The sequence below is a fragment of the Bos indicus x Bos taurus genome, chromosome 15 (assembly GCF_003369695.1).
Source record: "Bos indicus x Bos taurus breed Angus x Brahman F1 hybrid chromosome 15, Bos_hybrid_MaternalHap_v2.0, whole genome shotgun sequence".
NCBI classification, from domain to species: domain Eukaryota; kingdom Metazoa; phylum Chordata; class Mammalia; order Artiodactyla; family Bovidae; genus Bos; species Bos indicus x Bos taurus.
Window position 1 is genome coordinate 81,814,501 of NC_040090.1, and position 26,557 is coordinate 81,841,057.

A 26,557-nucleotide genomic window follows, 5' to 3' on the forward strand; every position below is an offset into this window, starting at 1 on the left:
TCAGGCTCTAGGTTGCTCCACTGGGAACCAAGGCCAGGCCTGGGCTGCATGCACCTCCCAGGTCTAAGCCACTCAGGTTCAGGCACTCGGGTAGTCCTCAGAGGCGGAGATTCAGTTGGGCCTGCGTTTTGTGCCCTTCCCAGGTCCGAGCAGCTCAGGTGATGAGGTGTTTGGCAAGCGTGGTTGCTGCGACTTAACACCTCCCCAGTCCTTGCTGCTCGATTTTCTGGGTGTACAACCAGCACACTATCTCAGGCAGACGTTGACTGTCCAGAACCCCAAGAAGTCTTAGTTAGCAAAGAAGCCTGCTTGAAGTTTGGTAGATAATGTCTCTCTGGGGCTGCGATTGCCCCCCTTCCAGCTCTGGCTGTCTGTCACCAGAGGGGGATGGTCTGTAGCTGGCTAGTTCTGTTCAGTCCCTTGTTCTATGTGCGGGCCTGGTAGCATCTTAGGTTAGGGCTTTTTGCATGGTAGCTATCCTACAGTCTGGTTTGCTAGCCCAAGATAGTTTGTTCAGATTGCCCTTGGGGCATTCAGGCCCAGTCCTTACTCTAAGCAATGCATCCCGTGCCTCCCTGCCCAGCCCCCTACTTGCTAGTGGCAGGTGCAGGCGTCTGTGCTGCTTCTCCACTGGGGGAGTTACCGTTGGGCTCTTAATCTGTGGGTTTTAATTATTTATTTATTTTTCCTCCCTGTTATGTTGCCCTCTGTGCTTCCAAGGCTCACCACAGATTCATCAGTGAGAGTGTTTCCTGGTGTTTGGAAACTTCTCTCTTTTTAAGACTCCCTTCCTCGGACGGAGCTCCGTCCGTACCTCTTTTGTGTCTTTTTTTGTCTTTTATATTTTTTCCTACCTCCTTTTGAAGACAATGGGCTGCTTCTCTGGGTGCCTGATGTCCTCTGCCGGCATTCAGAAGTTGTTTTGTGGAATTTACTCAGCGTTTAAATGTTCTTTTTATGAATTTGAGGGGGAGAAAGTGGTCTCCCCGTCCTATTCCTCCTCCATCTTAGAACTTCCCTCCCCCCATTTATTTTAATGTCTATAGAATTCATTGTGTTCCAAGCATGTAGAAAATCAACAATAGTATACGTGATTTTTCAGTAATCATGAGTGGATGAAAACAAAAATATGGTAAAAAAAAATTAAATTGATTTGGAAAACTTAGATTCAGGTTTATATCATAAGTAAATGTATTTTTCTTGACTGTGGGAACCATGTTTCTCATGGTTAAAGAGAAGTTATGAATGATGCTGTTAAAGTGCTGCACTCAACATGCCAGCAAATTTGGAAAACTCAGCAGTGGCCACAGGATTGGAAAAGGTCAGTTTTCATTCCAATCCCAAAGAAAGGCAATTCCAAAGAATGCTCAAACTACCGCACAATTGCACTCATCTCACACGGTAGTAAATAATGCTCAAAATTCTCCAAGCCAGGCTTCAGCAATATGTGAACCGTGAACTTCCTGATGTTCAAGCTGGTTTTAGAAAAGGCAGAGGAACCAGAGATCAAATTGCCAACATCCACTGGATCATGGAAAAAGCAAGAGAGTTCCAGAAAAACATCTATTTCTGCTTTATTGACTATGCCAAAGCCTTTGACTGTGTGGATCACAATAAACTGTGGAAAATTCTGAAAGAGATGGGAATACAAGACCACCTGATCTGTCTTCGAGAAATTTGTATGCAGGTCAGGAAGCAACAGTTAGAACTGGACATGGAACAACAGACTGGTTCCAAATAGGAAAAGGAGTACATCAAGGCTATATATTGTGACCCTGTTTATTTAACTTCTATGCAGAGTACATCATGAGAAAACCTGGACTGGAAGAAACACAAGCTGGACTCAAGACTGCTGGGAGAAATATCAATAACCTCAGATATGTAGATGACACCACCCTTATGGCAGAAAGTGAAGAGGAACTCAAAAGCCTCTTGATGAAAGTGAAAGTGGAGAGTGAAAAAGTTGGCTTAAAGCTCAACATTCAGAAAACGAAGATCATGGCATCCGGTCCCATCACTTCATGGGAAATAGATGGGGAAACAGTGGAAACAGTGTCAGACTTTATTTTGGGGGGCTCCAAAGTCACTGCAGATGGTGACTGCAGCCATGAAATTAAAAGACGCTTACTCCTTGGAAGGAAAGTTATGACCAACCTGGATAGCATATTCAAAAGCAGAGACATTACTTTACCAACAAAGGTCCAGCTAGTCAATGATATGGTTTTTCCAGTGGTGATGTATGGATGTGAGAGTTGGACTGTGAAGAAGGCTGAGCACTGAAGAATTGATGCCTTTGAACTATGGTGTTGGAGAACACTCTTGAGAGTCCCTTGGACTGCAAGGATATCCAACCAGTCCATTCTGAAGGAGATCAGCCCTGGGATTTCTTTGGAAGTAATGATGCTAAAAGCTGAAACTCCGGTACTTTGGCCACCTCATGCGAAGAGTTGACTCATTGGAAAAGACTCTGATGCTGGGAGGGATTGGGGGCAAGAGGAGAAGGGGACGACAGAGGATGAGATGGCTGGATGGCATCACTGACTCGATGGACGTGAGTCTGAGTGAACTCTGGGAGTTGGTGATGGACAGAGAAGCCTGGTGTGCTGCAATTCATGGGGTCGCAAACAGTCGGACATGACTGAGTGACTGATCTGATCTGAACTGATGAATTGGTTTCCTAACATATAAAGACTGATGTGAATGGTTTCTTTTTAAACTCATCATTATATCATAGATTTAACAGTGATATAATATATTCCAGGTATATATTTTTTTATATTTAATAAGATGAGAAAAAGGGAGGCTACAGAGACCTCTGTAGTGCTGGATTTGAGGTGGAAACATCAGTATGAACTCATATTTAGTTTAATACATATGTAGGGGGATAACCTGGAGTAAGGGATGACATTTCACTCCAGTATTCTTGCCTGGAGAATCCCATGGACAGAGGAGCTTGTCAGGCTACAGTCCAAGGGGCTGTAAAGAGTTGGATATGACTGAAGTGACTTAACACAGCACAGCACCAATGGATAGCTAGAAAAATAACTTTCAGTATGTATGTATACATAGGTTAGTATACAAGCTCTATCTTACATGAAAACCTAGAAGCAATGACAATGCAGTAAAAATGAGCAAACTCATTGTCCAGATCTTTTTTTTTTTTTTTTTTTTTAATATCATGCTCCAATAAGAGGAAATAGGACTCTTTAAAGAAATGTACCATATTAAGGCTATAACAGAAATAGCATCTAAAAGTGAGGGTAGTTGTTCAGTCATGTCCCACTGTTTGTGACCCTATAGACTGGAGCCAGCCAGATTCCTGTGTCCATGAAATTCTCCAGGCAAGAATACTGGAATGGGTATCCATTTTCTGCTCCAAGGGATCTTCCTGACCTAGGGATTGAACCAGAGTCTCCTGCATTGCAGGCAGATTCTTTACCATCTGAGATACCAGGGAAACCCTGCAATAAGCATGTGGTGGTGTAGTCACTAAGTGGTGTCTGATTGTGGTGACCCCATGGACAGTAGCCTGCTAGGCTCCTCTCTCCATTGGATTTCCAAGGCAAGAATACAGGAGTGTGTTGCCATTTCCTTCTCCAGAGTATCTTCCAAACTAGGGATCAAACCTGGGTCTTCTGCATTGCAGGCAGATTCTTTATCAACTAAGGTATCAGGGAACTCACAATAAGCATGGGAGTATTCACAACACAAAAGGATGGTGTCATAACAATAGCTCCAAATGTCCGAAGATGAACTAATGTAAGCAACAAACAATACACAGAAGAACTAAGTAAAAGAGATCTTCATGACCCAGATAACCACAGTGGTGTGATCACTCAGCTAGAGCCAGAAATCCTAGAATGTGAAGTCAAGTGGGCCTTAAGAAATATTATTATGAACAAAGCTAGTGGAGGTGATGGAATTTCAATGGATCCATTTCAAATCCTAAAACATGATGCTGTTAAAGTGCTGCACACAATATTCCAGCAAATTTGGAAAACTCAGCAGTGCCCACAAGACCAGAAAAGGTCAGTGTTCACGGCAATTTCAAAAGAAAGGCAATGCCAAGGAGTGTTAAAACTACCACACAGTTGCACTCATCTCACACACTAGCAAAGTAATGCTCAAAATTCTCCAAGCCAGGCTTCAACATTACATGAACTGAGAACTTCCAGATGTTCAAACTGGATTTAGAAAAGGCAGAGAAACCATAGATCAAATTGTCAATATCTGTTGGATCATCGAAGAAGCAAGAGAGTTCCAGAGAAACACCTACTTCTGCTTTATTGACTATTTCAAAGCCTTTGACTATGTGAATCACAACAAACTGTGGAAAATTCTTCAAGAGATGGGGATGCCAGACCACTTGACCTGCCTCCTGGTAAATCTGTATTCAGGTCAAGAAGCAACAGTTAGAACCAAACATGGAACAACAGACTGGTTCCAAATTGGGAAAGGAGTATGTCAAGGCTGTATATTGTTACCCTGCTTATTTAACTTCTATGCAAAGTACATCATGCAAAATGCTGGGCTGTAATCAACATTGCTGGGAGAAATAACAGTAACCTCACAGACACAGATGGCAGAAAACTTATGGCAGAAAGTGAAGAAGAATTAAAGAGCCTCTTGATGAAGGTGAAAGAGGAGAGTGAAAAAGTTGGCTTAAAACTCAACATTCAAAAAACAAATCATGGAATACAGTCCCATCACTTCATGACAAATATATGGGAAACAATGGAAACAATGACAGACTTTATTTTCTTAAGCTCCAAAAGCACTGCAGATGGTGACTGCAGCCATGAAATCAAAAGACACTTACTCCTTGGAAGAAAAGCTATGACTAATCTAAACAGTATATTAAAAAGCAGAGACATTACTTTGCCGACAAAGGTCTGTCTAGTCAAAGCTATGGTTTTTCCAGCAGTCATGTATGGATGTGAGAGTTGGACCATAAAGAAAAGCTGATAGTCGAAGAATGGTGCTTTTGAACCATGGTGTTGCAAAAGACTCTTCAGAGTCACTTGGTCAGCAAGGAGATCAAACCAGTCCATCCAAAAAAAAATCAGTCCTGAATATTCATTGGACAGACTGATGCTGAAGCTGAAATGCCAATACTTTGGCCGCATGATGCAAAGAACTGACTTATTGGAAAAGACCTTGATAGCAAGAATGAACATAGACATATTTGGAATCAGTAAACTAAACAGATGGGAATGGGAAAACTTAATTTAGATGACCATTATATCTACTGCTGTGGGCAAGAATCCCTTAGAAGAAATGGACTAGCTCTCATAGTCAACAAAAGAGTCCAAAATGCAGTACTTGGATAAAAATCTCAAAAATGACAGAATGCTCTCTGTGTGTCCAAGGCAAACCATTCAATATCACAGTAATCCAAGTCTATACCCCAAACACTAATACCAAAGAAGCTGAAGTTGAATAGTTCTATGAAGACCTACATGACCTTCTAGAACAAACACACACACACACACACACACACACAATAAAAATATGTCCTTTTCATCATAGGGAACTGGAATGAAAAGTAGGAAGTCAAGAGATTCCTGGAGTAAATGTTTGGTCTTGAAGTACAAAATGAAGCAGGGCAAAGGCTAAAAGTTTTGCCAAGAGAATGCACTGGTCATAGCAAACACACTCTTCCAACAACACGAGACGACTCTACACATGGACATCACTAGATGGTCAACATCGAAATCAGATTGATTATATTTTTTGTAGCTGAAGATGAAGAAGCTCTATACAGTCAGCAAAAACAAGACTGGGAGCTCACTGTGGTTCAGATCATCAATTCCTTATGGTAAAATTCAGACTTAAATTTAAGAAAGTATGGAACATCACTAGATCATTCACGTATGACCTAAATGAGACTGCTTATGATTATACAGTGGAAAAGACAAATAGATTCAAGGGATTAGACCTGATAGAGTGCTAAGAACTATGGATGGAGGTTAGGAACATTGTACAGAAGATTGTGATCAAAACCATCCCAAACAAAAAGAAATGCAAAAAGGTTGCCTGAGGAGGCCTTAAAAATAGCTGAGAAAAGAAGAGAAGCAAAAGACAAAGAAGAAAAGGAAAGATATAGCCATATGAATGCAGAGTTCTAGGAAATAGCAAGGAGAGATAAGAAAGCTTTCCTAAGTGATCAGTGAAAAGAAATAGAGGAAAAAAACAGAATGAGAAAGACTAGAGATCTCTTCAAGAAAATTAGAGACATCAAGGGAAGATTTCATGCCAAGATGGGCACAATAAAAGACAGAAATGGTATGGACCTAACAGAAGCATCAGATATTAAGAAGAGGTGGCAAGAATACCCAGAAGAACTATTAAGAAAAGATGTTATGACCCAGATAACCACGATGGTGTGATCATTAACTAAAGCCAGACACCCTGGAGTGTGAGGTCAAGTGGGTCTTAGGAAGCATCACTATGGACAAAGCTAGTGGAGGTGATGGAATTTCAGTTGATCTATTTCAATTCCTAAAACATAATTCTATGGAAGTGCTACACTCAATATGCCAGCAAATTTGGAAAACTCAGCAGTGGCCAGAGGACTGGAAAGAATAATTTTCACTCCAATCTCAAAGAAAGGCAATGACAAGGAATGTTCAAACTACTGTTCAGTTGCACTCATCTCACACACTAGCAAAGTAATGCTTAAAATTCATCACGCTAGGCTTCAGCATTATGTGAATTGAGAACTTCCAGATGTTCAAGCTGGATTTAGAAAAGGCAGAGGAACCAGAGATCAAATTGCCAAACTCCACTGGATCATAGGAAAAGCAAAATAATTCCAGAAAAAAACATCTACTTCTGTTTCATTGATGATGCTAAAGCCTTTGACTATGTGGATCATAACAAACTATGGAAACTTCTTCAAGAGATTGGAAAACCAGACCACCTTACCTGCCTCCTGAGAAATCTGCATGCAGGTCAGGAAGCAACAGTTAGAACAAGAAATGGAACAACAGACTGATTCAAACTTGGGACAGGAGTGCATCAAGGCTGTATATTGTCACTCTGCTTACTTAACTTAATATGCAGAGTACATTATGTGTAATGCTGGACTGGATGAAGCACAAGCTAGACTCAAGATTGCCAGGAGAAATACCAGTAATCTCAGATATGCAGATGACACCACCCATGGCAGAAAGTGAAGAGAAACTAAAAGCCTCTTTAGCAGAGTGAAAAAGCTGGCTTAAGACTCATCATTCAAAAAATGAAGATCATGGTATCTGGTCCCATCACTCTATGCAAATAGATGGGAAAAACATAGAAACAGTGACAGGCTTTATTCTCTTGGGCTTCAAAATTGCTGCAGAGGTGACTGCAGCCATAAATTAAAAGTCACTTGTTCCTTGGAAGAAAAGCTATCACCAGCCTAGAAAATATAGTAAAAGGCATTACTTTACAAAGGTCTGTCTAGTCAAAGCTATAGTTTTTCCAGTATTCATGTATATGTGTGAGAATTCACCATAAAGAAATGAGCACTGAAGAACTGATGCTTGAACTGTGATGTTGGAGTGTCCCTTGGACTGCAAGTTGATCCAACCAGTCCATCCTAAAGGAAATCAGTCATGAATATTCATCAGAAGGACTGATGCTGAAGCTGAAACTCCAATACTTTGGCACCTGATGTGAAGAACTGACTCATTTGAAAAGACCCTGATTCTGGGAAAGATAGTAGTCAGGAGGAGAAGGAGATGACAGAGGATGAGATGGTTGGTAACATCACCAACTCCATGGACATGAGTTTGAGCAAACTCTGGGAGTTGGTGATGGACAGGGAAGCCTGGGGTTGCAAGGAGTTGGACACGAATGAGCACCTGAACTGAACTGAACTGATAGAGATGCATATATCTTTTTTTTTCTCCTTTGCCTTTCACTTCTCCTCTTTTCTCACCTATTTGTAGCTCAGTTGGTAAAGAATCTTCCTGCAATGCAGGAGACCAAAGTTAGATTCCTGGGATGGGAAAATTCCCTGGAGAAGAAAATGACAATCTTCTCCATTGTTCTTGCCTGGAGAATCCCACGGGCAGAGAGCCTAGAGGGCTACAGTCCTTGGGATCGCAAGAGTTGGACACAACTTAGCGACTAAACAACCACCACCTCTGAGAACCATTTTGCTTTTTTGTATTTCTTTTTCTTGGGCATGGTTTTGATCACAGCCTCATGTAGAATGCTGCTAACCATTGTCCATAGTTCTTCAGGCACTCTGTCTCTCAGTCCAATCCCTTGAACCTATTTGTCACTTCCACTGGATCATTGTAAGCAATTTAATTTAGGTCATATCTGAATGACCTAGTGGTTTTCCCTACTTTCTTCAATTTCAGTCTGAATTTTGCCATAGGGAGTTCATGATCTGAGCCACAGTCAGCCCCCAATGTTGTGTTTGCTGACTGTGTAGAGCTTCTCCATCTTTGACTGCAAAGAATGTAAACAATCTGTTTTCAGTATTGACCATGTGTAGAGTCATCTCTAGTGTTGCTGCAAGAGGGTATTTGCTATGAATAGTGTGTTCTCTTGGCAAATTTCTGTTAGCCTTTGCCCTGCTTCAAGTCCAAATTTTGTACTCCAAGTCCAAACAGCCCAGTTACTCCAGACATCTCTTGACTTCCTACTTTTGCATTCCAGTTGCCTATGGCAAAAATGACTTTTTTTTTTTAATGTTCATTCTATAAGGTCATGTAGGTCTTCATAAAACCATTCACCTTCAGCTTGTTCAATATTAGTGGTTGTGGCATGGACTTGGATTACTGTGATAATGAATGGTTTGCCTTGGAAACATACAGAGTTCATTCTATCATTTTCAAGATCGCACCCAAGTACTGCATTTTGGACTCTTGTTGACTATAAGGGCTAGTTCATTTCTTCTAAGGGATCCTTGCTCACAGTAGTAGATATAATATCATAGTAGTAAGTATATATAGCATAGTTTTAGTAGTAGTAGATATAATATTTTTTGGAGGGCCAAAAATTCAAGATTAAAAGTGCAGGTGTTAGCTGTACCATTACCAGATCCATTTTTATTTTTCACTGCTTTGTCTTCAGCATTGTGATTATCATTTCTGTTATATATGAATGCACAACATTTGCCACAGCCTCCACTTGCTGTCCTTCCTAGCCAAATCCAAACTTTTTTTCTTTTATTAAATCTTAAGAATTTGCCTTAAAGACAGGCATGACAGGAAGGCATGTCTATATGTATATTCATGTAGGTATAGATATAGAGAAAAATATCTAGGTCTATATAGTGGAAAATATAGACAAGGTCATTATTAGCCAAGGTGTCATTATACTGATTAGATGAAAAATAAAACTTGTTTTGCACCTCAATTAATAGTGGCATTTCATCCTATGAAACCTCAACTCTTCATTTTTTAGAACAATGGTTAATAATCACCTCTATGCATTAAGGAGAGCTAGACTATTTTCCCAGGAAGTGATGAATTTAATGGCTTTTTGGGTTTTGAAATTTTAATTTCAGTTAACTTCAACTTAAATTTTATGTGATCTACTTTATTATCTTCTTATAAGAGAAACAATAATATCATTACAGTTTGGTTTTTACATTGACAGAAAAGACAAAAAGGAAAGCATTTCAAATCCCACTTGACTTGAAAAACTAAAGCCTTTTAAACTGACAAATGTATGATTTGTGACATCCAGTTACTCACAATTGTTTAGGTTGTTTTTTGTCATGACAATTTGTAGTGAAATATAACAGAAAAGTGGAAGAATAACAACAACAAAAAGACGTATTTAAAAGCAAAATTCAGAACTTAGAGAAACACTCTGAAGAAAAGCACTCTGACGTTATTGCAGGGATTATTAAATGTCATCCTCAAACTCCAAATACAGGCACTTGGTGACATCTAATAAAAGGATACTTGAAGGAGTAAAGGTAATACATATTTCAAGAAGTCTTTACCAATTGAGCCCTTGTAAGAACTCCACATTAATCAGTTCTTTCTCTTCTTTTCCCAAATGTTACATCAAATAAACACAGGCACTTCCTATATTCATTCCTAAAATATAATACAAGACAGTACTTTAAGTGTAAAAGATACTAATGCATTAAATGAAGGCATCATGCCACTAAATTTCTAAAATTTCTTACAGTTAACCTTTAAGGAGAATCCTTCCCTCTAACAATTCTTCAGAATCTTGGCTTTAGCTGATGTGACCCAGTCCTGCAGACTCTAAAATAATATGATTCAAGCAATGGCACCCAAAGACCTGTAAAGATTTAAAACACTTTTTCTTTCATCACTTAGTGGAATTTGGGGATTGAATATACTGTCTAGGTCAGGAGACAGACGGTACAGAGGAAATTAGAAATCTTTCATTCATTGCTTCTGCAGTGGCTCTCTGGGTGTGGCACAGACTCCATCCAACACAGTCAAGTGAAATGAAGTCTTATAGACGACCCATGGAGAGGCAGTGACACCATAGCTCTAAAATTTTCTAGGATAATTAATTTTCTTCTATCCGTTTAAAGCAACTACTGACATCATCAACACAGTGCTTAAGCATTCCTGGGGTGACATGGAGTAGAGATGAGTATTCTGGAGCTCCAGTTAAGAAAAGATGTGCATGAAAAACACCCGATTTTTCTATCGGGCACAAATAGTCACTTGTGTCCGCTAACCCAAGGAGAACCAAGAGATTCTCCTTCATCAGCCTCTGAACTATGTGCTTTCTAAATCCTGAGGCAGGCCCAGCACAGCGGAAATGTGTCACCTGAAAAGAGCCTGCAAAGAAAGGACTCCTTAACTCCCCTTCATACTTTGCAGGTTAAGCGGTTCTTACTCCTAGTTCCCTGACTTTCAAAGAAGAGCGTAGAGGCCCTATTCCGTTTTCATTTCTCAGTCCCCCACCTTGGTCGTTACCCTTCTTTGTTCTTTATTTTATTTTATTTTTTTTAAATTAACTTTTCCTTCCTTGCTCTCTTTCCTAGCCTGTTTCAGCCTCTCTGTGTTTCTTCTCCTCGCTGGTCCCGGACTCTTAGACTCGCCGGCGGCTGCCCTTCGCACCTTTCCTCATCCTTGCTCTCCCTGAGCCCCCTCATTTCATCCATCCCTTTCTAGGGCCTCCAGATTCCCTGGGCTGTTTGTTGATGAGAAACATTTGCTGCAGCGCAGACCGGAGTCCTGTGCGCAGCCCAGTGGCAGAAGAGGGCGAGGCTGAGAGAAAGGCTGAACTGGAGAGGGAGGCAGCCGATCCTCTCCAGAGCCTGCAAGAATGCGGCAGGGTGCCGGGAGCACCGGGAGGGACCAGATCCCAGGGGCCCTGGTCGGGGCTTGAGGACCTGGCCCGCGGGTGAATTTCCAGCCTCACGTGGCCGCGGAACAGGGGCGCCTGGAAAGCAAAGAGCGGGACCCTGGGGGTGCCCACTCCCAGAGTGGAACCCCCTGCCAAAGCGGGAAGGAGAGAGGCGGGAGCCGTGAAAGGGAAAAACCTGTCTCCACTGGCTGCGGAGCGTCGGAGAGCCTGGGGCGCTCCGGTGAGCAGCCGGGGGCGAAGCCCGCCGGGCGGTGGGCGAGGGACGTGCGGAGCTACCGCTCCGCGCCTGTGGAGGGGCCGCCGGGGGGCGCGACGCGCGGGGCGGCGGGGGCTCTAGGTGGCCGGTGGCAGACCCCAGCCGCGGAGCGCGCGGCGGCCGCGGCTCGTGTGTGTACGTGTGTGTGTGTGTGTGTGTGTGTGTGTGTACGCGCGCGCGCGTGTGTGTGTGTAGGTGAGAAAGCGAGGGCCGAGCGTGAGTGTGAGCTAGGCACAGATAGAGCGCATGTCTCATCCCTGCGAGCAAGCAGGAACCGCTCCACCACCATCTTTTGCATGTGCAACATTTGCAGCCGGACAGCAAACCTCTCCCAGGGCTATGGAGACTGCAGGAAAAATCTCGCAGCTCGGGATGGATTGCTAAGGGAAGTCATAGCCTTAAACAGTCCAAACCTCTTTCTGGTTTTTTTTTTTGTTGTTGTTCCGTTTGTTTTTAATTTTAGCGCCATAGTCCTCAATGCCTCTCTGAACGGTCTTTAGGAAGAGTGCGAGAGAAAGAGCGCGCGCCAGGGAGAGGAGAAAAGAAGATGAGGATTATTTGCAGACAGATTGTCTTGTTATTTTCTGGATTTTGGGGACTCGCCATGGGAGCCTTTCCGAGCAGCGTGCAAATAGGTAAGCTCTGATTCAGTGGGGTATGCATGTGGGTGGCTGTAGCAGATACCGAAAGTGAGTTAAATGAGTTGCTGATAAGCAATTTAAGGGAACATTCCGCGTCTCCTTTCTCCTCTTTTCTCGTCCTTTCTTCCCTTTATAAGGACTGCCTCTTTGGTGCTGGTTCAGTTGAAACAGCACAGAGAGGTTCTCAGTCTATACTCCATCCACCCTCAGTTTCATGTCGCTGAAGTAGGATTGCAATAAGTTGGGATAAAATCTCCGTGGGGTTTGATTGCATTTTATCTAATATCTCTTTTCGTTTCTTTCTCTGGAGTATGAAGGGATGTAGAGTTTCCTTAAACAAAACAAAACCCATCCACTCTTCCTCCTGTGCTATATAGGCAACAGCTTTCACTATTACAAGAAGACATTGTTTAGATTAAAAAAAGAAAGAAGACATTTACACCCTGACCTACTTGTCTTTGCTTGCTACCAGTTAACCGATTTCAAAATTATATCCCTTTCCTGGAACCTTTTCTTCTTTTGTTTTCCTCTTGAATTTTTTGCCCTTAATCCTCCCTCTGGACTCTATTTCTGGGGACCCTATCCGTCCTGCCCTTGGCTTTTTTTTTTTTTTTTTTTTTTTTTGCTATTCTCCCCTGTCTTTTGATGGGACGCAGCTATTGAATTCCTTCCAGCTAAGCCCAGCCTCACACTGCATCATTTCTCGTGGACAGTGCACAAAACGGGGCTAATTAGGCTGGGTCCAGGAACTGCACAAAAACAAAGTTCACGTCTCCCTTCTGATTTCCCTCTCACCTGCATGTCATCATAAACCTTCATTTCTGTATTTTAATGCAAATAGTCTTTTCTGCTCATCCGCATGCATCTTAGAAATGCCTGGAGCTGGCTTCTGTAGCAGTGTGCTGGGAATCATAGGGAGGGCAAGAGAAAGAAGGCAAAACACACTAAATGGTCTGTCTCAGAGGCCACTGTGATCATGACAAATTGGGACAGTAAAAAGCTGAGTTGTCCTAAAGACTGAAATACTAAACATACTCTTTAGAGACAAAGGGCAGTCTCCCAAGATGTGGCAGAGCTAGCTCCTTAATGTGTGTATTGGTGAATGGCCATGGATTTGACAGTGCTTAGTGCAGGTGTAATAATAGTTACAAGAGGGAACACTGAACGGGCTTTTTCTGCTGTTTTTGCTAGGTGGTCTCTTCATCCGAAACACAGATCAGGAGTACACTGCTTTTCGATTAGCAATTTTTCTTCATAACACCAGCCCCAATGCGTCAGAAGCTCCTTTTAATTTGGTACCTCATGTGGACAACATCGAGACCGCCAACAGCTTTGCCGTAACAAACGCTTGTAAGTAAAACATAAGTTGCAGATAAATGAAAAGAGAATTAAAATGGGGCAATAGAGTTCCTTTCCTCTGTATTATTACTGTTATTATATTTTAGAAAGACATTCAAGCTCTCCACAGTTTGCTGGTTAGAGAGGAAATCAGAGTTACAGACAAGATTTAGTCTCCAGCATATTTGGCTGGTTTTTCCTTCTCTTCCTTCCTTCTTCCCTCCCTTCATCTCTCCCTCCCTCCTCCTTCTCCCTCCCTCCCTTTCTTTCTTCTTTCCTTTTTCTTGAAATTACTTTCTCTTTTAACATTTCAGTATTATTCCTACAACCTTTATGTCAAGTTAGTGAAAATTGTACTCAGTCTTGGGTTTTTTTTTTATTTCTTTTCCTTTGGTTTTTGTATTTGCTTTTGACTTGAGTGAGCATACATCTTGCTTTTAAAGAAGACACATGCTCTCTTACACTGATAAAGGCAATGGAAGGTTTGCTAACAGTGAGAAAGTGGGAAGTGGTGGTGTGGAGGATGTATATTCCACTAGGTTGGTTGACACTGCAGATGATCTGGTGATGTCACTTGAGGCTGCCCTGCTCTTATATTCTGGGTTGTAAATGTCTCTTGCTATCAGGTAATGTATATATCCTGTGGATATAACTCCATGGATTCTTACCTTGGTGGCAAATCATGTTAATCTCCAACCCACTGAAATCACATACTAACCCAGCTGGATCTATTATCCCCACAATACAATTAAGATTTGGTGATCTTACCTAATGTTATAATTAAACAGTTTTTCAGAGCTCCCCTGTGAAAATACTGTATAACATAAAGTAAAAATATAAGCAACTGTGTATTAATTTAAAAATCAATAAAATATGATCAATAGAGCATTTAGGTTACATTTTCACTTTTGAAGGAAATACATGTTTTCCATACCTCCTTATTTTTAGATGCTAATTTACTGCTTCTTAAAAGTTTTGTGTTAAGATAATTGTTATAGATTACGTAAGACATGTAGGAATAGTTTCTATATAAAGTTTTGCACAGTAATAATAAAATATTCAGTCTGCATTATATAATATTTTTAATATATCAGGCTGAGTATATTTTTATTTTGAAAGTACTCTTTCTATGTACAAGAAACTGTATTTTGAACAAACAAATGAATTTGAAAACAAAGAGTTTTTATTTGTTAGGAGGATATTTGTTTCATTTAATTCATATATATCTGTGATTAATTCATCTAACAAATAACATGATCATGTTTCCTTAATTTTAGGCACCTAATCAATACTCTATTTTTGAACTTCATTTCATAAGGAGGTTAAAGCATTTGAATTTTTCTTTTAATCTACAGCAATTGTATTAATTTGCAGGAATGCTTTAGTTCCTTTGAGTACTATTTACTTTGAAAAATCACTTGTTTTATTTAGTAATAAGATTAATATTCATTATGAAAATAATTATATGGGAATTGTTTTTAAGCAGAAATGAACATAAATTAGAGCTAAGTTTATGGATAGCTATTTTTTTAAATGTCTTGTTATTATTTTTTCTTCCAAGTTTTGATAGAGATGTCAACATTTCAAATAGTTCTAGGTATAAAATATTTTCCGTAGTACATGAATTTTATCTGTTGATTTAAGTATTTTCCTTATGTCTCTCTTGAGATTTTGGCAACAAAAACACTACTGTTTAAAAATAATTTATGATTCAAATATATCTGAAGGTACTTTGTCTACAGTAAATTGCTATTTAAATATATATTTTTATTATTTAATTTTGAAAGACTTTCATAAAAGTGGAACTATATTAGTTTTATTTTTCTAGATTAGGTTCTTAAGTATTCTAAAGTTTGTATTCTGGCTTCCAGCTTTATAAACTACAGTGATAATTCTTTATTTTCTCCTTCCTCATAATTTGTTAATCTCATTCAGGTTAATTTTAGTTAGTATCATATTATTTATGTGATAAAAATGTTATATAGAATAAAATGTTAGTGACAAAGAACTGTAAACATAAAAATTGATAAGAAACTGTACACAGCATGAAAAAGTAGAAATAGGTATAAAATATACGTAGTATGCTGTTCTTTAACATGTTAGAATTGAGAAAATTGAAGCTAAGAAAACAAAGTCTGCTTATTTTGATTCCAAGTGTAATGTAAATAGTGGTATCATGTTTTTCATAATCACTTGTAATTGACTTTGTGTACATGTTTAAAGTATTAAAGAAAAAGTTGTAAATAAGGGGAAAACATTTTCTAGTGAAGAAAGGAAAATTTTTGACAAATGAGTATGCCAAATGTCCTTATGAATATAAGTAGGATTTGGGAAAAATCAGTGATCAGAGAGTATGGGTCAGGTGATTGGTATTTGTTAAATGAACTGACCAAGAGCCTGCACACATGTGATATTCCAGTCTAATCAAAGGTGAAACATAAGCCATAAGTATGAGGCAACCTCATGTATCAAGCTCTATGCCTTTGGGTACAAAAGGTAAAAATAGTGTTCTAGAGAATTAACATGAAATTATTCCTCATAGCAATATAGACTAGATTTTAAAATCTTTAATGTTGTATTAAATATAAATGTATAATATGTGTTCAACTAGGTTTATTTTAAATATGATTTTCCTAAAGTGAATCCTTGTAAAACTGCGTAATCTAGTGTCTTTGTGAATGAGAACCACTGTATAGGATATATTTATTTTATGAAATATACACTTAAAAACTAAAAATAACAGACTAAGGAATAAAGAGTATTATTGGTCATCTACTGGATAAATGTAATTTAAGGTCAACTCTTCCGTCTCAGAATTAAAGTTTAAAGAATATTTTGGACAATCTAAACATTCTGCATATGAAGTTGACATACTACATAAATATAAACCCCAATAAACTCAAAATTTGCACTGTTGGGATAAATCTCAAGTTTCTGAAGGAGAATTGGGTTTATTTTAGCTTGTAACTTTTTATTTTTTTAACAGCATTTGTGTAAGATTAAATTAAAATGCTGTTCTGTTTTTAAACTATCCCCATTGTTGAAAAATCATACTTTGCCTAGTATAAAATTGAAATTACAAGAAATACAGATAATATAGAATTATGGCATATTTAAATAACAAAGTACAGGTGTAATAGGTAGCCCAAGTAGTCAAATATCAAAATGTAATTAAATATATACATTTATTTTCTGTAATCTATTCAAAATATGGGCTTTGGCAAATAGATATTTAAAAAAATAATTTGATGTGGACAGTTTTCTTTAACAAAATATTATGCATTTGACTCCAAATAGCTATCTTCACAAGCAAACATGCTAGTTAAATTGAGTATGTTCTCTGCAAAACATTTAAGACAACCTAAATTGAGGCTGTGTTCTTATATTTTTCTAATAGTTAATTAATAAAGATGTTTTTGCTTGGAGGATGATATATCTTAAATTTGGCCAAAGCAATAATAACCAAAATACTGATGTAGTCTATCATCAAGTTGTCTAAAAGATAAAAAAAAAAAAAGAGAGAGATTGCAATTATCACTTTAGTTCAGTTATGTTTGAAATCCTGTAAAAGAGGCAGCCTCTTTACAATAAAACACAGAGATGTTCAGTTACTCAAATGATTCTTTTAATTTCAAATGGGTAGTATAAAATATATAATAAGATACATTAAGTAGTTATGTATTGTCACTTAGGTGAAATAGAATTTTTGTTGAATATTTCCAACTTTTTAAACTTGGATAGGAAAGACTAACTGGTTAATATTTTTGTTATCTTTTGTTATTTATTTTTTAATGATTTGTTTATCTTACTCACCTTTTCTGTCTAAAATCTGTCTATTCAGTGGTTTGCAACATGATGGATTGGAAAGTTGTAAATCAAGAATAGAATGCATATTATACCTTAGTAATGATGAAAAGTTCTTTTTTAACTTAAATATTAATTCTATTTGTGAAGGGTTTGGTTATTAACCCTAAATATCCAAGTTGAGTGCTACTTGTAAAAGTAGGTTAGTGTGTAAAATATACTTGTTTAGCTAATCTAAATATGTTTTAAATGTGACAGTATATCCAGTAGGGTCTGCAGGCATTTTTGCTTATATACTATGGACTGAATTCAAACATGTTGAATTTAAGGGTGCTGAATAATAAGGTCTTTTGGCTTTAACAATATTTAAATATTATATATCTTTCTTTTCAGGAACATGATACCCTAAAAAGGCATTCTAAAAGTATATATTGGACTGATATAATATTTTAAAAATGCTAAAATCAAAATTCTGATATTTTGACCTTCATAGTTGTTAAATATATTAGATTGAATATTGTTTGACTTTTGATTGTTTTTAGGAAAATGAGTTACTGTAATTAAGTTTCCTTATTTTGATTTGATAGCAAGATTCTATATTGATTTGAAATAATTACTTAGTTTTATAATATTATTTCCCCTTTTATCTTAATTTTCCATCATGAGATTGATGACAAAGATGAGTCATATTCCTGTGGCTTGGACCTTTCTTAAATGATGCACAATTTGCATTGATGTATTTCAAAATTGTCACAGGATTAAACTTCCATAAACCCATTTGAAAAAATTCTTTTTACTTTTTTTCTTATGAATTGTTCCAAGAGGTGTTATTTCTCAAAGAGGAACAATTTTTACTTTCTGACTTTAGGAATTATGTATATATCTTATTAACAGAATTTTACTAGTGTTCAAGAATTTAAAATTAGGAATAACTTCCATATACCTTACATTTTATTATAACACAGGTTTTATACTGTTTTTGTGTACATGATTTTATTTGACCTCAACTAATCTTGGAGTGAGCCTGTCTGAGAAGATAGTCATTATTTTTTAGGTAAGCCAGATTTGGCTCAAGAAACTCACTTGATTTGACAAAGACCATGTGGCTAATAAGTCACAGAGTTTAGATTTGAACCCAGTTGTTCTAGTCACTAACCTAGCACTTTAACCAGGAGACCATGGATGTGAAAAATACATCTATACTGAGATTACTTGAATCAAGAAATAAAGTAACTCTCTTTTTTTCTAATTTTATCGTAATATTTTTAAGAAAATAGGGCAACACATTTCTGGGCAACTTATTCATTAATCAGATGACAGTGAGGATGCAGCAAAGACTGAAGTCATATTTTGTAATGAATCTGCCCATTCACTCACTAGATTAGATAATAAACATAGTCACTTATTCATTAAACATGTTTATCAAGGACAACTGTATTTAAGACACTCTACTAGAAATGAAGATTGATATTTAGTCACTAAATCATATCTGACTCTTTTACAACCCCATGGACTGTAGCCCACCAGGCTACTCTGTTCATGGAATTTCCCAGGCAAGAATACTGGAGTGGGTTGCCATTTCCTTCTCCAGGGATTGTCCTGATCCAAAGATCCAATTCGTGTCTCCTGCATTGAAGGCAAATTCTTTACCACTGAGCCACCTTGGAAGCCCAGAAATGAGGATACTGAAAATTATGAGTAGTTGTTACCCTCAAGGAGCAATAGGAAATATATACAAGCCAATTATCATAGTTCAGTAAGACAAAGTATTATGACAGAGAAATAGAGTGCTGTGACAGAGATTAACACAGGAAGGAACATCAAACTTGGCATGCTGCCCTATGGGAGTTATTACCTGATCTGGGCTTTAAGGCGCTAGTTATTTGAAATATAGACAGAAAGGAAGGCACCCCTCGCCAAAGTAGTAGCACATGACAAGGCATCAAGGGATGGTGAGGCCAGGTGTGATTGAACCACTGAATGTGCTTTAGTCTGACTGTAGTACTGAGTGTGAGGGGAAGGAGAGGTGTGCTAAGGGGCGAAGCTTTGTAGATCCACACATGGGCTTGTAGCTCTTGTAAGGAAACTCTTTTGAATAAAAGGGGGACCTGTAAATGATTTAACACAACAGTGGCATAATCAGATTTATGTTTTATAAATAACAGGATGATTTCAAGAAGAAAAATGTACCAGAAGGGGGGGAAATGGGAAGGAAAAAACAGTTGTATTGAAGCAATACAACTTAAGATGGTAAGTTCTTGAATAAAATTGGAAGCTCTGAGACAAGAGCAAAGTAAATAGATCCATACAGAACTGTTGACAGAACGTAGTGATGATGTCTGTGTAGGCTGGTGAAAAGCAGTATGGTAAGAATTAAAGATGATTTCTTCAATTTTTAGTTTTGACAAATTATCAAAACCAAACTCGGAAGGGGCACACCAAAGAAGGAGCAGATTTGAATGAGGAAGGTGAGTTTAGTGTGGATATATGGATAAGGAGGCATTTAAAAGACATTTAAATGCAATACAGTTTTGGACATATGTATCTGGAGCTCTTGGGCTCAGTCTGAACTGAAGAGAGACACTGAATAATGACTGAAATCATGGATGTGGATGATATCATCCAGAGAGAGCAAAAGCAGTGAAAAGAATGCTGAGGACAAAATCCCAGGAAATACTAGTATTTCAGGGACAAGGAGAGAAAAGGAAACTGAAGGAAATGGGTCAGAGTTCAGAGGAAAGTGAGGTAAGAATAATTCATGGGAGCCAAAAGATAGGAAGAATTTCAAGTAAATAGTGATCTTTGATTGCCAAATTTTAATAACAAGTTGCAAGGATAATTGATCCTTAATATCAGTCTTTTCTTCTCTTTTCTTTAGTGTTCTTTTATATTTTGACTAGAAAAAAAAAGCAGCCTTTATGAATCCCACATAGATTCTATTAATGCATACTCTTTGTGTATAGTGGCCTAGAATATTCTTATAATTAGTGATAGGGATAATCTTTTCTGGACTTTTGATCCAGATGGGCCTGGATTTGCAACCTGATAGTGGGCCAGTTACTTGCACTATTAAGTCTCAGTTTCTTCATTCATTAACAAAAGACACATGTATTTTATGATATTAGAAAAGTGCTTGGAAAATATTTAGCCTATAATTATAACTCAATTAAATTTAGCTGTATTACATTTTCTGTCACATAGAACATTTATTTCTGAATCAGTGCAAAAATTTCAAGTTTATATTTCCTGTTTATATTTTGAAAAGTAATTTGTGTTTTGAATAAATATATTTTATTTGTATTTCATGGGAATTTTTGACCTCTAACTTAATTGTTAATTTTAATTTATACACAAATCTAAATGCATATTTGTCTAAACTATTTCTAAGTCCTACAAGAGTTTAACTTTGTTGGGAATCTTTGGACCATTTGGAGAAAGAATTGGTTCATGAATGGATTAAAGGGATTAATGGATTCTCCTAATTGTATACAACTGTGTGTTCTTGAGTGTGGCATGTGTGTATGCATGTATGTGTGTGTAAACAGAGAGACAGTCTAAATTTTTGAATAGCTTATCAATGAATTTCAGTCACTCTCACACACACACACACACAGCCCACAGCCCTAAAGGAGTTATACATAGATTAGATAAACAGTACTCCATTCCCTATCTTCTTCATTTCAAAAGCCAGTTGGATTTTCTTTTTTAAACTAACCAAGAATTTTTCCATAAACGTAGTCTCCGATAGCTTCTTCCTCATCATAGAAAATAATCAACGTGTCCTAGCTGGGAAAATGCTTGGTTTGGTATTCTGACTATTAAACTATCATTGTATTATTTTTATGTCTTGTCTTGACTATCAAAAGCACTACACATTCCACATCAACTCCTTCTATTTTTATCATGACTTGCCTTTTCCCTTAACCATCACCACTCCTGCAACAGTGTTCTTGAAGGTCACCAGTGATTTACTGATTAGTAAATTCCATTGTTCCTTAGTCAAAGTCTTTTAAAAATTTGCAGAATTTGACATAGCTGTTTTTGAAACTCGTTTCTCCTTGATAATATAATTAGCTAGTGATTATATGCCAAGGGTCTGTATTAATTACTTATATTCTTATACAACTGTAAGAAACAGGCATCACTATTATTTTCTTTTTATATATGGAAAAACTAAAGATTTGTAGTTAAGAAAATTTGCCTAACCACAAAGTATTCAGGGCATCAGATCCTGAATATATGCCTTCCATTCACACTAAAGTGTCCTGATTAGTATAGTATATATAAGATAGCCATCACTCTGTGTGACAGTGGTTAGCTAACTCCAAATTTGAATAGAAAGATGTTTCCCTCAAAGTTACTTCTTTAACATTTTCCATTTACCTGGTGAATAAAATGCGACCCGGAGAAGGCAATGGCAACACACTCTAGTACTCTTGCCTGGAAAATCCCATGGATGGAGGAGCCTGGTAGGCTGCAGTCCATGGGGTTGCTATGAGTCGGACACGACTGAGCGACTTCACTTTCACTTTCATGCATTGAAGAAGGAAATGGCAACCCACTCCAGTGTTCTTTCCTGGAGAATTCCAGGGATGGGGGAGCCTGGTGGGCTGCCGTCTATGTGGTCGCACAGAGTTGGACACGACTGAAGTGACTTAGCAGCAGCAGCAAAATGCCACCAGGTGTAAAAATGAATAAATTCCACCAGATTTTAAAATGAATAAATGAGTCTTAATATCCTGCACAAACATTGGATACTTCATTATTTGGTCAACCTGCATAATCTTTATAGGAATGTTATTTGATGACTAGTGGTCAGAGAGTTCATTTCATGTTTTCCCTTACATGTTTTTGGATTCCAATAAACATAATGAGGAATCTCTTAAAGATTGTTGACCTAAGTCAAAATTGCTGCCATCTTCATAGTGTCCTTACTTGCCTCTAATTTAATAAAACTACTAGAGCCATAAATAAAAAGTTCAATGTTATCTTAGAAATGAAAGGCAAAAAAAACTGTGTAATACTTTTCTTTGAACAAGCCATTATACTTCTCCAGCAAAAATTACACCTAAGCTATAACCATTGTTTGCTTATTTTTGCTTATATCCTTTTTTTTATAAAAGCAATTCCTCATTGTTGCTGCTGTTCAATCACTCAGTCTCTTTGCAACCCCATGGACTGCATCACACCAGGTTTCCTTATTCTTCACCATCTCCCAGAGCTCGCTCAAACTCACGGCCATTGAGTCAGTGATGCCATCCAACCATCTTGTTCTCTGTCGTCCCCTTCTCCTCCTGCCTTTAATCGTTCCCAGCATGGTGGCCAAAATATTGGAACTTCAGCTTCAGCATCAGTCCTTCCAATGGATATTCAGGACTGATTTCTCTTAGGATGGACTGGTTTGATCTCCACACTGTCCAAGGGACTCTCAAGGGTCTTCTCCAACACTACAGTTCAAAAGCATCAATTTTTCAGCATTCAGCCTTCTTTATGTCCAAATCTCATATCCATATATGACTACTGGAAAAATCATAGCTTTTACTATATGGGCCTTTGTCAGCAAAGTGATGTCTCTGCTTTTTAATATGTTGCCTAGGTTTGTCATAGCTTTTATTCCAAGGAGCAAGCATCTTTTAATTTCGTAGCTACAGTCACCATCTGCAGTGATTTTTGGAGATCAAGAAAATAAAGTCTGTCACTGTTTCCATTGTTTCCCCATCTATTTGCCATGCAATAATGTGACCAAATGCCATGATCTTCATTTTTTGAATGTTGACTTTTAAGCCAGCTTTTTCACTCTCCTCTTTCACCTTCATCAAGAGGTTCTTTAGTTCCTATTCACTTTCTGCCATAAGAGTGATGTCATTTGCATATCTGAGTTTATTGATATTTGTCACAGCAGTCTTGATTCCATCCTGTGCTTCATCCAGCCCAGCATGCTCATGAATAACTTTCTCATCAGTAACTTTATATATATATATATATATATATATACACGTATATACATACATTACATATTGTTTTCTTTCCATTCTCATATTTTTATCTTTTTAAACTGACCCATGAAAATTTCAAGTGATTTATAAATCTTAAGAGTCAAAATATTATTGCAGTCTCACCACTAAGGGGTAATCACAGTAAATAGATCTTTCTGGACTTTTCTTTTTATTTGTATAGACCTAAAGTGAGCAGTAGAAAACTATAAACATAAAATACCTATATATATATATATGTATAACTTTTTAATAACAATATTAATCTATAAATGTATTTTATTAATGTTTTATTTCATGAAAAGTTTTCTCTCAGTATATAAGACCTATCTTATTTTCTTTTACTGCTATGTAATGCCATTGTGCAAAGTTACTATTAAATGTAGTCAGTAGCTTCTGGATGAACATTTATGTTGTTTCCCATTTTTTATGTTACAAACAGAATAGCAGTAAAGCTATCTGAGTACCTGTGTGAATATTCCCATAGGATTAATTCCTGGAAATTAGATTACTATATCGAACAGTTCAAAAGCAGCAATTCTCCAGCTTTCTTAATGGTTCAGATCTCACATCAACACATGACTACTGAAAAAAAACATAGCTTTGACTAGACAGAACTTTGTTAGTAAAGTAATGTCTCTGTTTTTTTAATATGCTGTCTAGGTTGGTCATAGCTTTTCTTCCAAGGAGCAAGCATCTTTTAATTTCATGGCTGCAGTCACCATCTGCAGTGATTTTGGAGTTCAAGAAAAAAAAGTCTGTCACTGTTTCCATTGTTTCCCCATCTATTTCCCATGAAGTGATGGGACCAGATGCCAAGATCTTAGTTTTCTGAATTTTGAGTTTTAAGCCAGCTTTTTCACTCTCCTCTTTCACTTTCATCTAGAGGCTCTTTAGTTCCTCCTCACTTTCTGCCATGGGGATGGTGTCATCTCCATATCTGAGGTTATTGATATTTCTCCCAGAAATCTTGATGCCAGCTTGTGCTTCATCCAGCCCGGTATTTCACATGATGTAGTCTGCAAATAAGTTAAATTAGCAGGTGATAATATGCAGCCTGGACATACTCCTTTCCCAATTTGGAACCCGTCCATTTTCCCATGTCCACGGTACTGAGGAAACAGACTCTTGGAGGGCAGAAATAAAACTTTGTTCAAACCAGGATCCAGGAGGAAGGAGCAGTGTCCCCACAAGAGACTGAGCCCCACCTGCCTATGAGTGTGCAAGAGTCTCAGATGGAGGCATGGTTCAACAGTGGCCTGCTGTGGGGTCAGGGACACTGAATATCATAGAGTGGGCATAAGTCCTCAGGCCAAACAAAAGGGAAGGAACACAGCCCAACCCATCAACAGAAAATTGTATTAAAGATTTACTGAGCAGGACCCCGCCCATCAGAAGAAGACCCAGATTCCCCCACAGTCAGTCTCTCCCATCAAGAAGCTTCCAGAAGCCTTTTATCCTTGTCCATAAGAGAGCAGACATAATGAAAACCACAGTCACAGAAAACTAACCAAACTGCTCACGTGGATCACAGCCTTGTCTAACTCAGTGAAACTATGAGCCATGCCATGTAGGGCCATCCAAACCGGACAGGTCATGGTGGAGAGTTCTGATCAAACGTTGTCCACTGAAGAAGGGAATGGCAAGCCACTTCAGTGTTCTTGCCTTGAGCCTCATGAAGTGTATGATGGGTGAAAATGACATTTACATGCTGCTTTAATTTGCATATTTTTTATTAATAGTAAGGCTAAGAATATTTTCCTGTATCTATAAGACCTTTTATCTCTTTCTGTGTGAACCGTTGTTCTTTCACTTTACCAATGTTTTCTTCTTTATTTGAGGGAGTGTTTTACAAACTATAGAAATGAATCCTTTGTCATGATGTTGAAGATTATTTTTCTACTATTTTTCTATGTGCCTTTGGCTTCCAGCTTCATTTATGGTGCCTTTTACCATACAGACATGTACAATTGTTATATGTTCAAATCTGTGAGTCATTTTCTTCATGGCTTCTAGATTTCATGCTATGCTTATAAAGGTATTCCTATCCTTAAAACTGTAGAATATTGTTCCACATTTTTTAGAATACTTTATGGTTTTATATTTTATATTTATAATGCTAACTCTTTTTGGATTTATTATGTGTGTTAGGTACTAATCTTTATTTTTTTCTGTTCTATTTATTTGAATGAGTTTTTTTTTTTTTTTACTATTTCTTTTAACTGACACATTTGTGCAAATCTCCTGTAATCATGACTGAATTTGAGCTTGAACAGTTCTTCATTTTACCTCTTCCCAAGTTCTCCTCTTTGTTGTTCTTCATCTCCCTGTCCTGACAGTCTAACATGTTCATACTTGCTAGTTTTGATATTTTTATTATCTGCTTTCTTGGTCCACCTATTACTTTCCTAGGTTTCCCCCTGTTTGTCCAGCTACTCTTGTTTCTATCTCCAAAGTTCATTACAAATATTTCCAACTTTCACCATTTCTAGCCCACAGTTCTAGTGCAAGTCAACGATACTTTTCTAATAATTTAGTACTGAATATCCCTCTACTGCCATTTCCTCTCCCCACCCATTTTACATACCAGAGCCAGTGGTTCCCTTCAGAATTGAAGCAAAATACTGTTTCTTCTTACTTAATACCCTCTAATGGTTTTCAGTTTCTTGGAGTAAAAGTACAACTCTTTTAACAGACTTGGACTCTAAGCATGATCTGTCTCTCGTCCATCTTTTTGCCATGTTCCACCATGTTGGAGTTCACTCAGTCTTCTTTTTGGTTCCTCCACATGATTTAATCCTTTCTTTCTATTTTCTATGCCTTTGCATTTTCAATTCCCATTTTTGGGGATGGGGAGTCTTCCAATCCAGTTTTTGTTGAGTAGCTTTTTCTGTATCTTCAGGATTCAGGTCAAAGTCATTGCCTAAGAGAAATCTTCCATGCCAACCTCTGTAGAGTAGGCTCTCTCATACCAAACTCCATTTACTTTGTACTGCATTGCCAACCATATGATAATGTTTGCTTTTTTACAATCTGTAATTGTTATTTTCATTTGTTTACATATTTATCATCTATATTCCCAGTAGAATAAAAACTCCCATAACCAGGACTTTATTTGCCTTGTTAAACAATATATCCTCATAGCCTTACTCAATACCTGGTACAAAACAAGAATCAGTATCTATCTTTGAATATATGAATGACCAATGTGTAATGAG

The 26,557-nt window shown here is 37.8% G+C and overlaps 1 protein-coding gene across 11 annotated transcripts in view; it reads left to right on the forward strand.

Moving 5' to 3' along the window:
• Positions 1-11,149: 11,149 nt before the first annotated feature.
• The window catches only part of GRIA4 (glutamate ionotropic receptor AMPA type subunit 4), a 678,364-nt gene continuing 662,956 nt past the window's right edge, over positions 11,150-26,557 (forward strand). For 3 of the 11 annotated variants that reach the window (XM_027563976.1, XM_027563974.1, XM_027563977.1), the window contains exons 1-3: positions 11,152-11,527; positions 12,027-12,198; positions 13,396-13,554. In XM_027563976.1, the coding sequence (XP_027419777.1) occupies positions 12,111-12,198; positions 13,396-13,554 (247 nt within the window). In that variant the 5' untranslated portion in view covers positions 11,152-11,527; positions 12,027-12,110. Of the gene's footprint in view, positions 11,528-11,730; positions 12,199-13,395; positions 13,555-26,557 lie in introns of those variants that run through there. The other 8 variants (XM_027563972.1, XM_027563979.1, XM_027563978.1 and 5 more) reach the window with 6 other exon arrangements.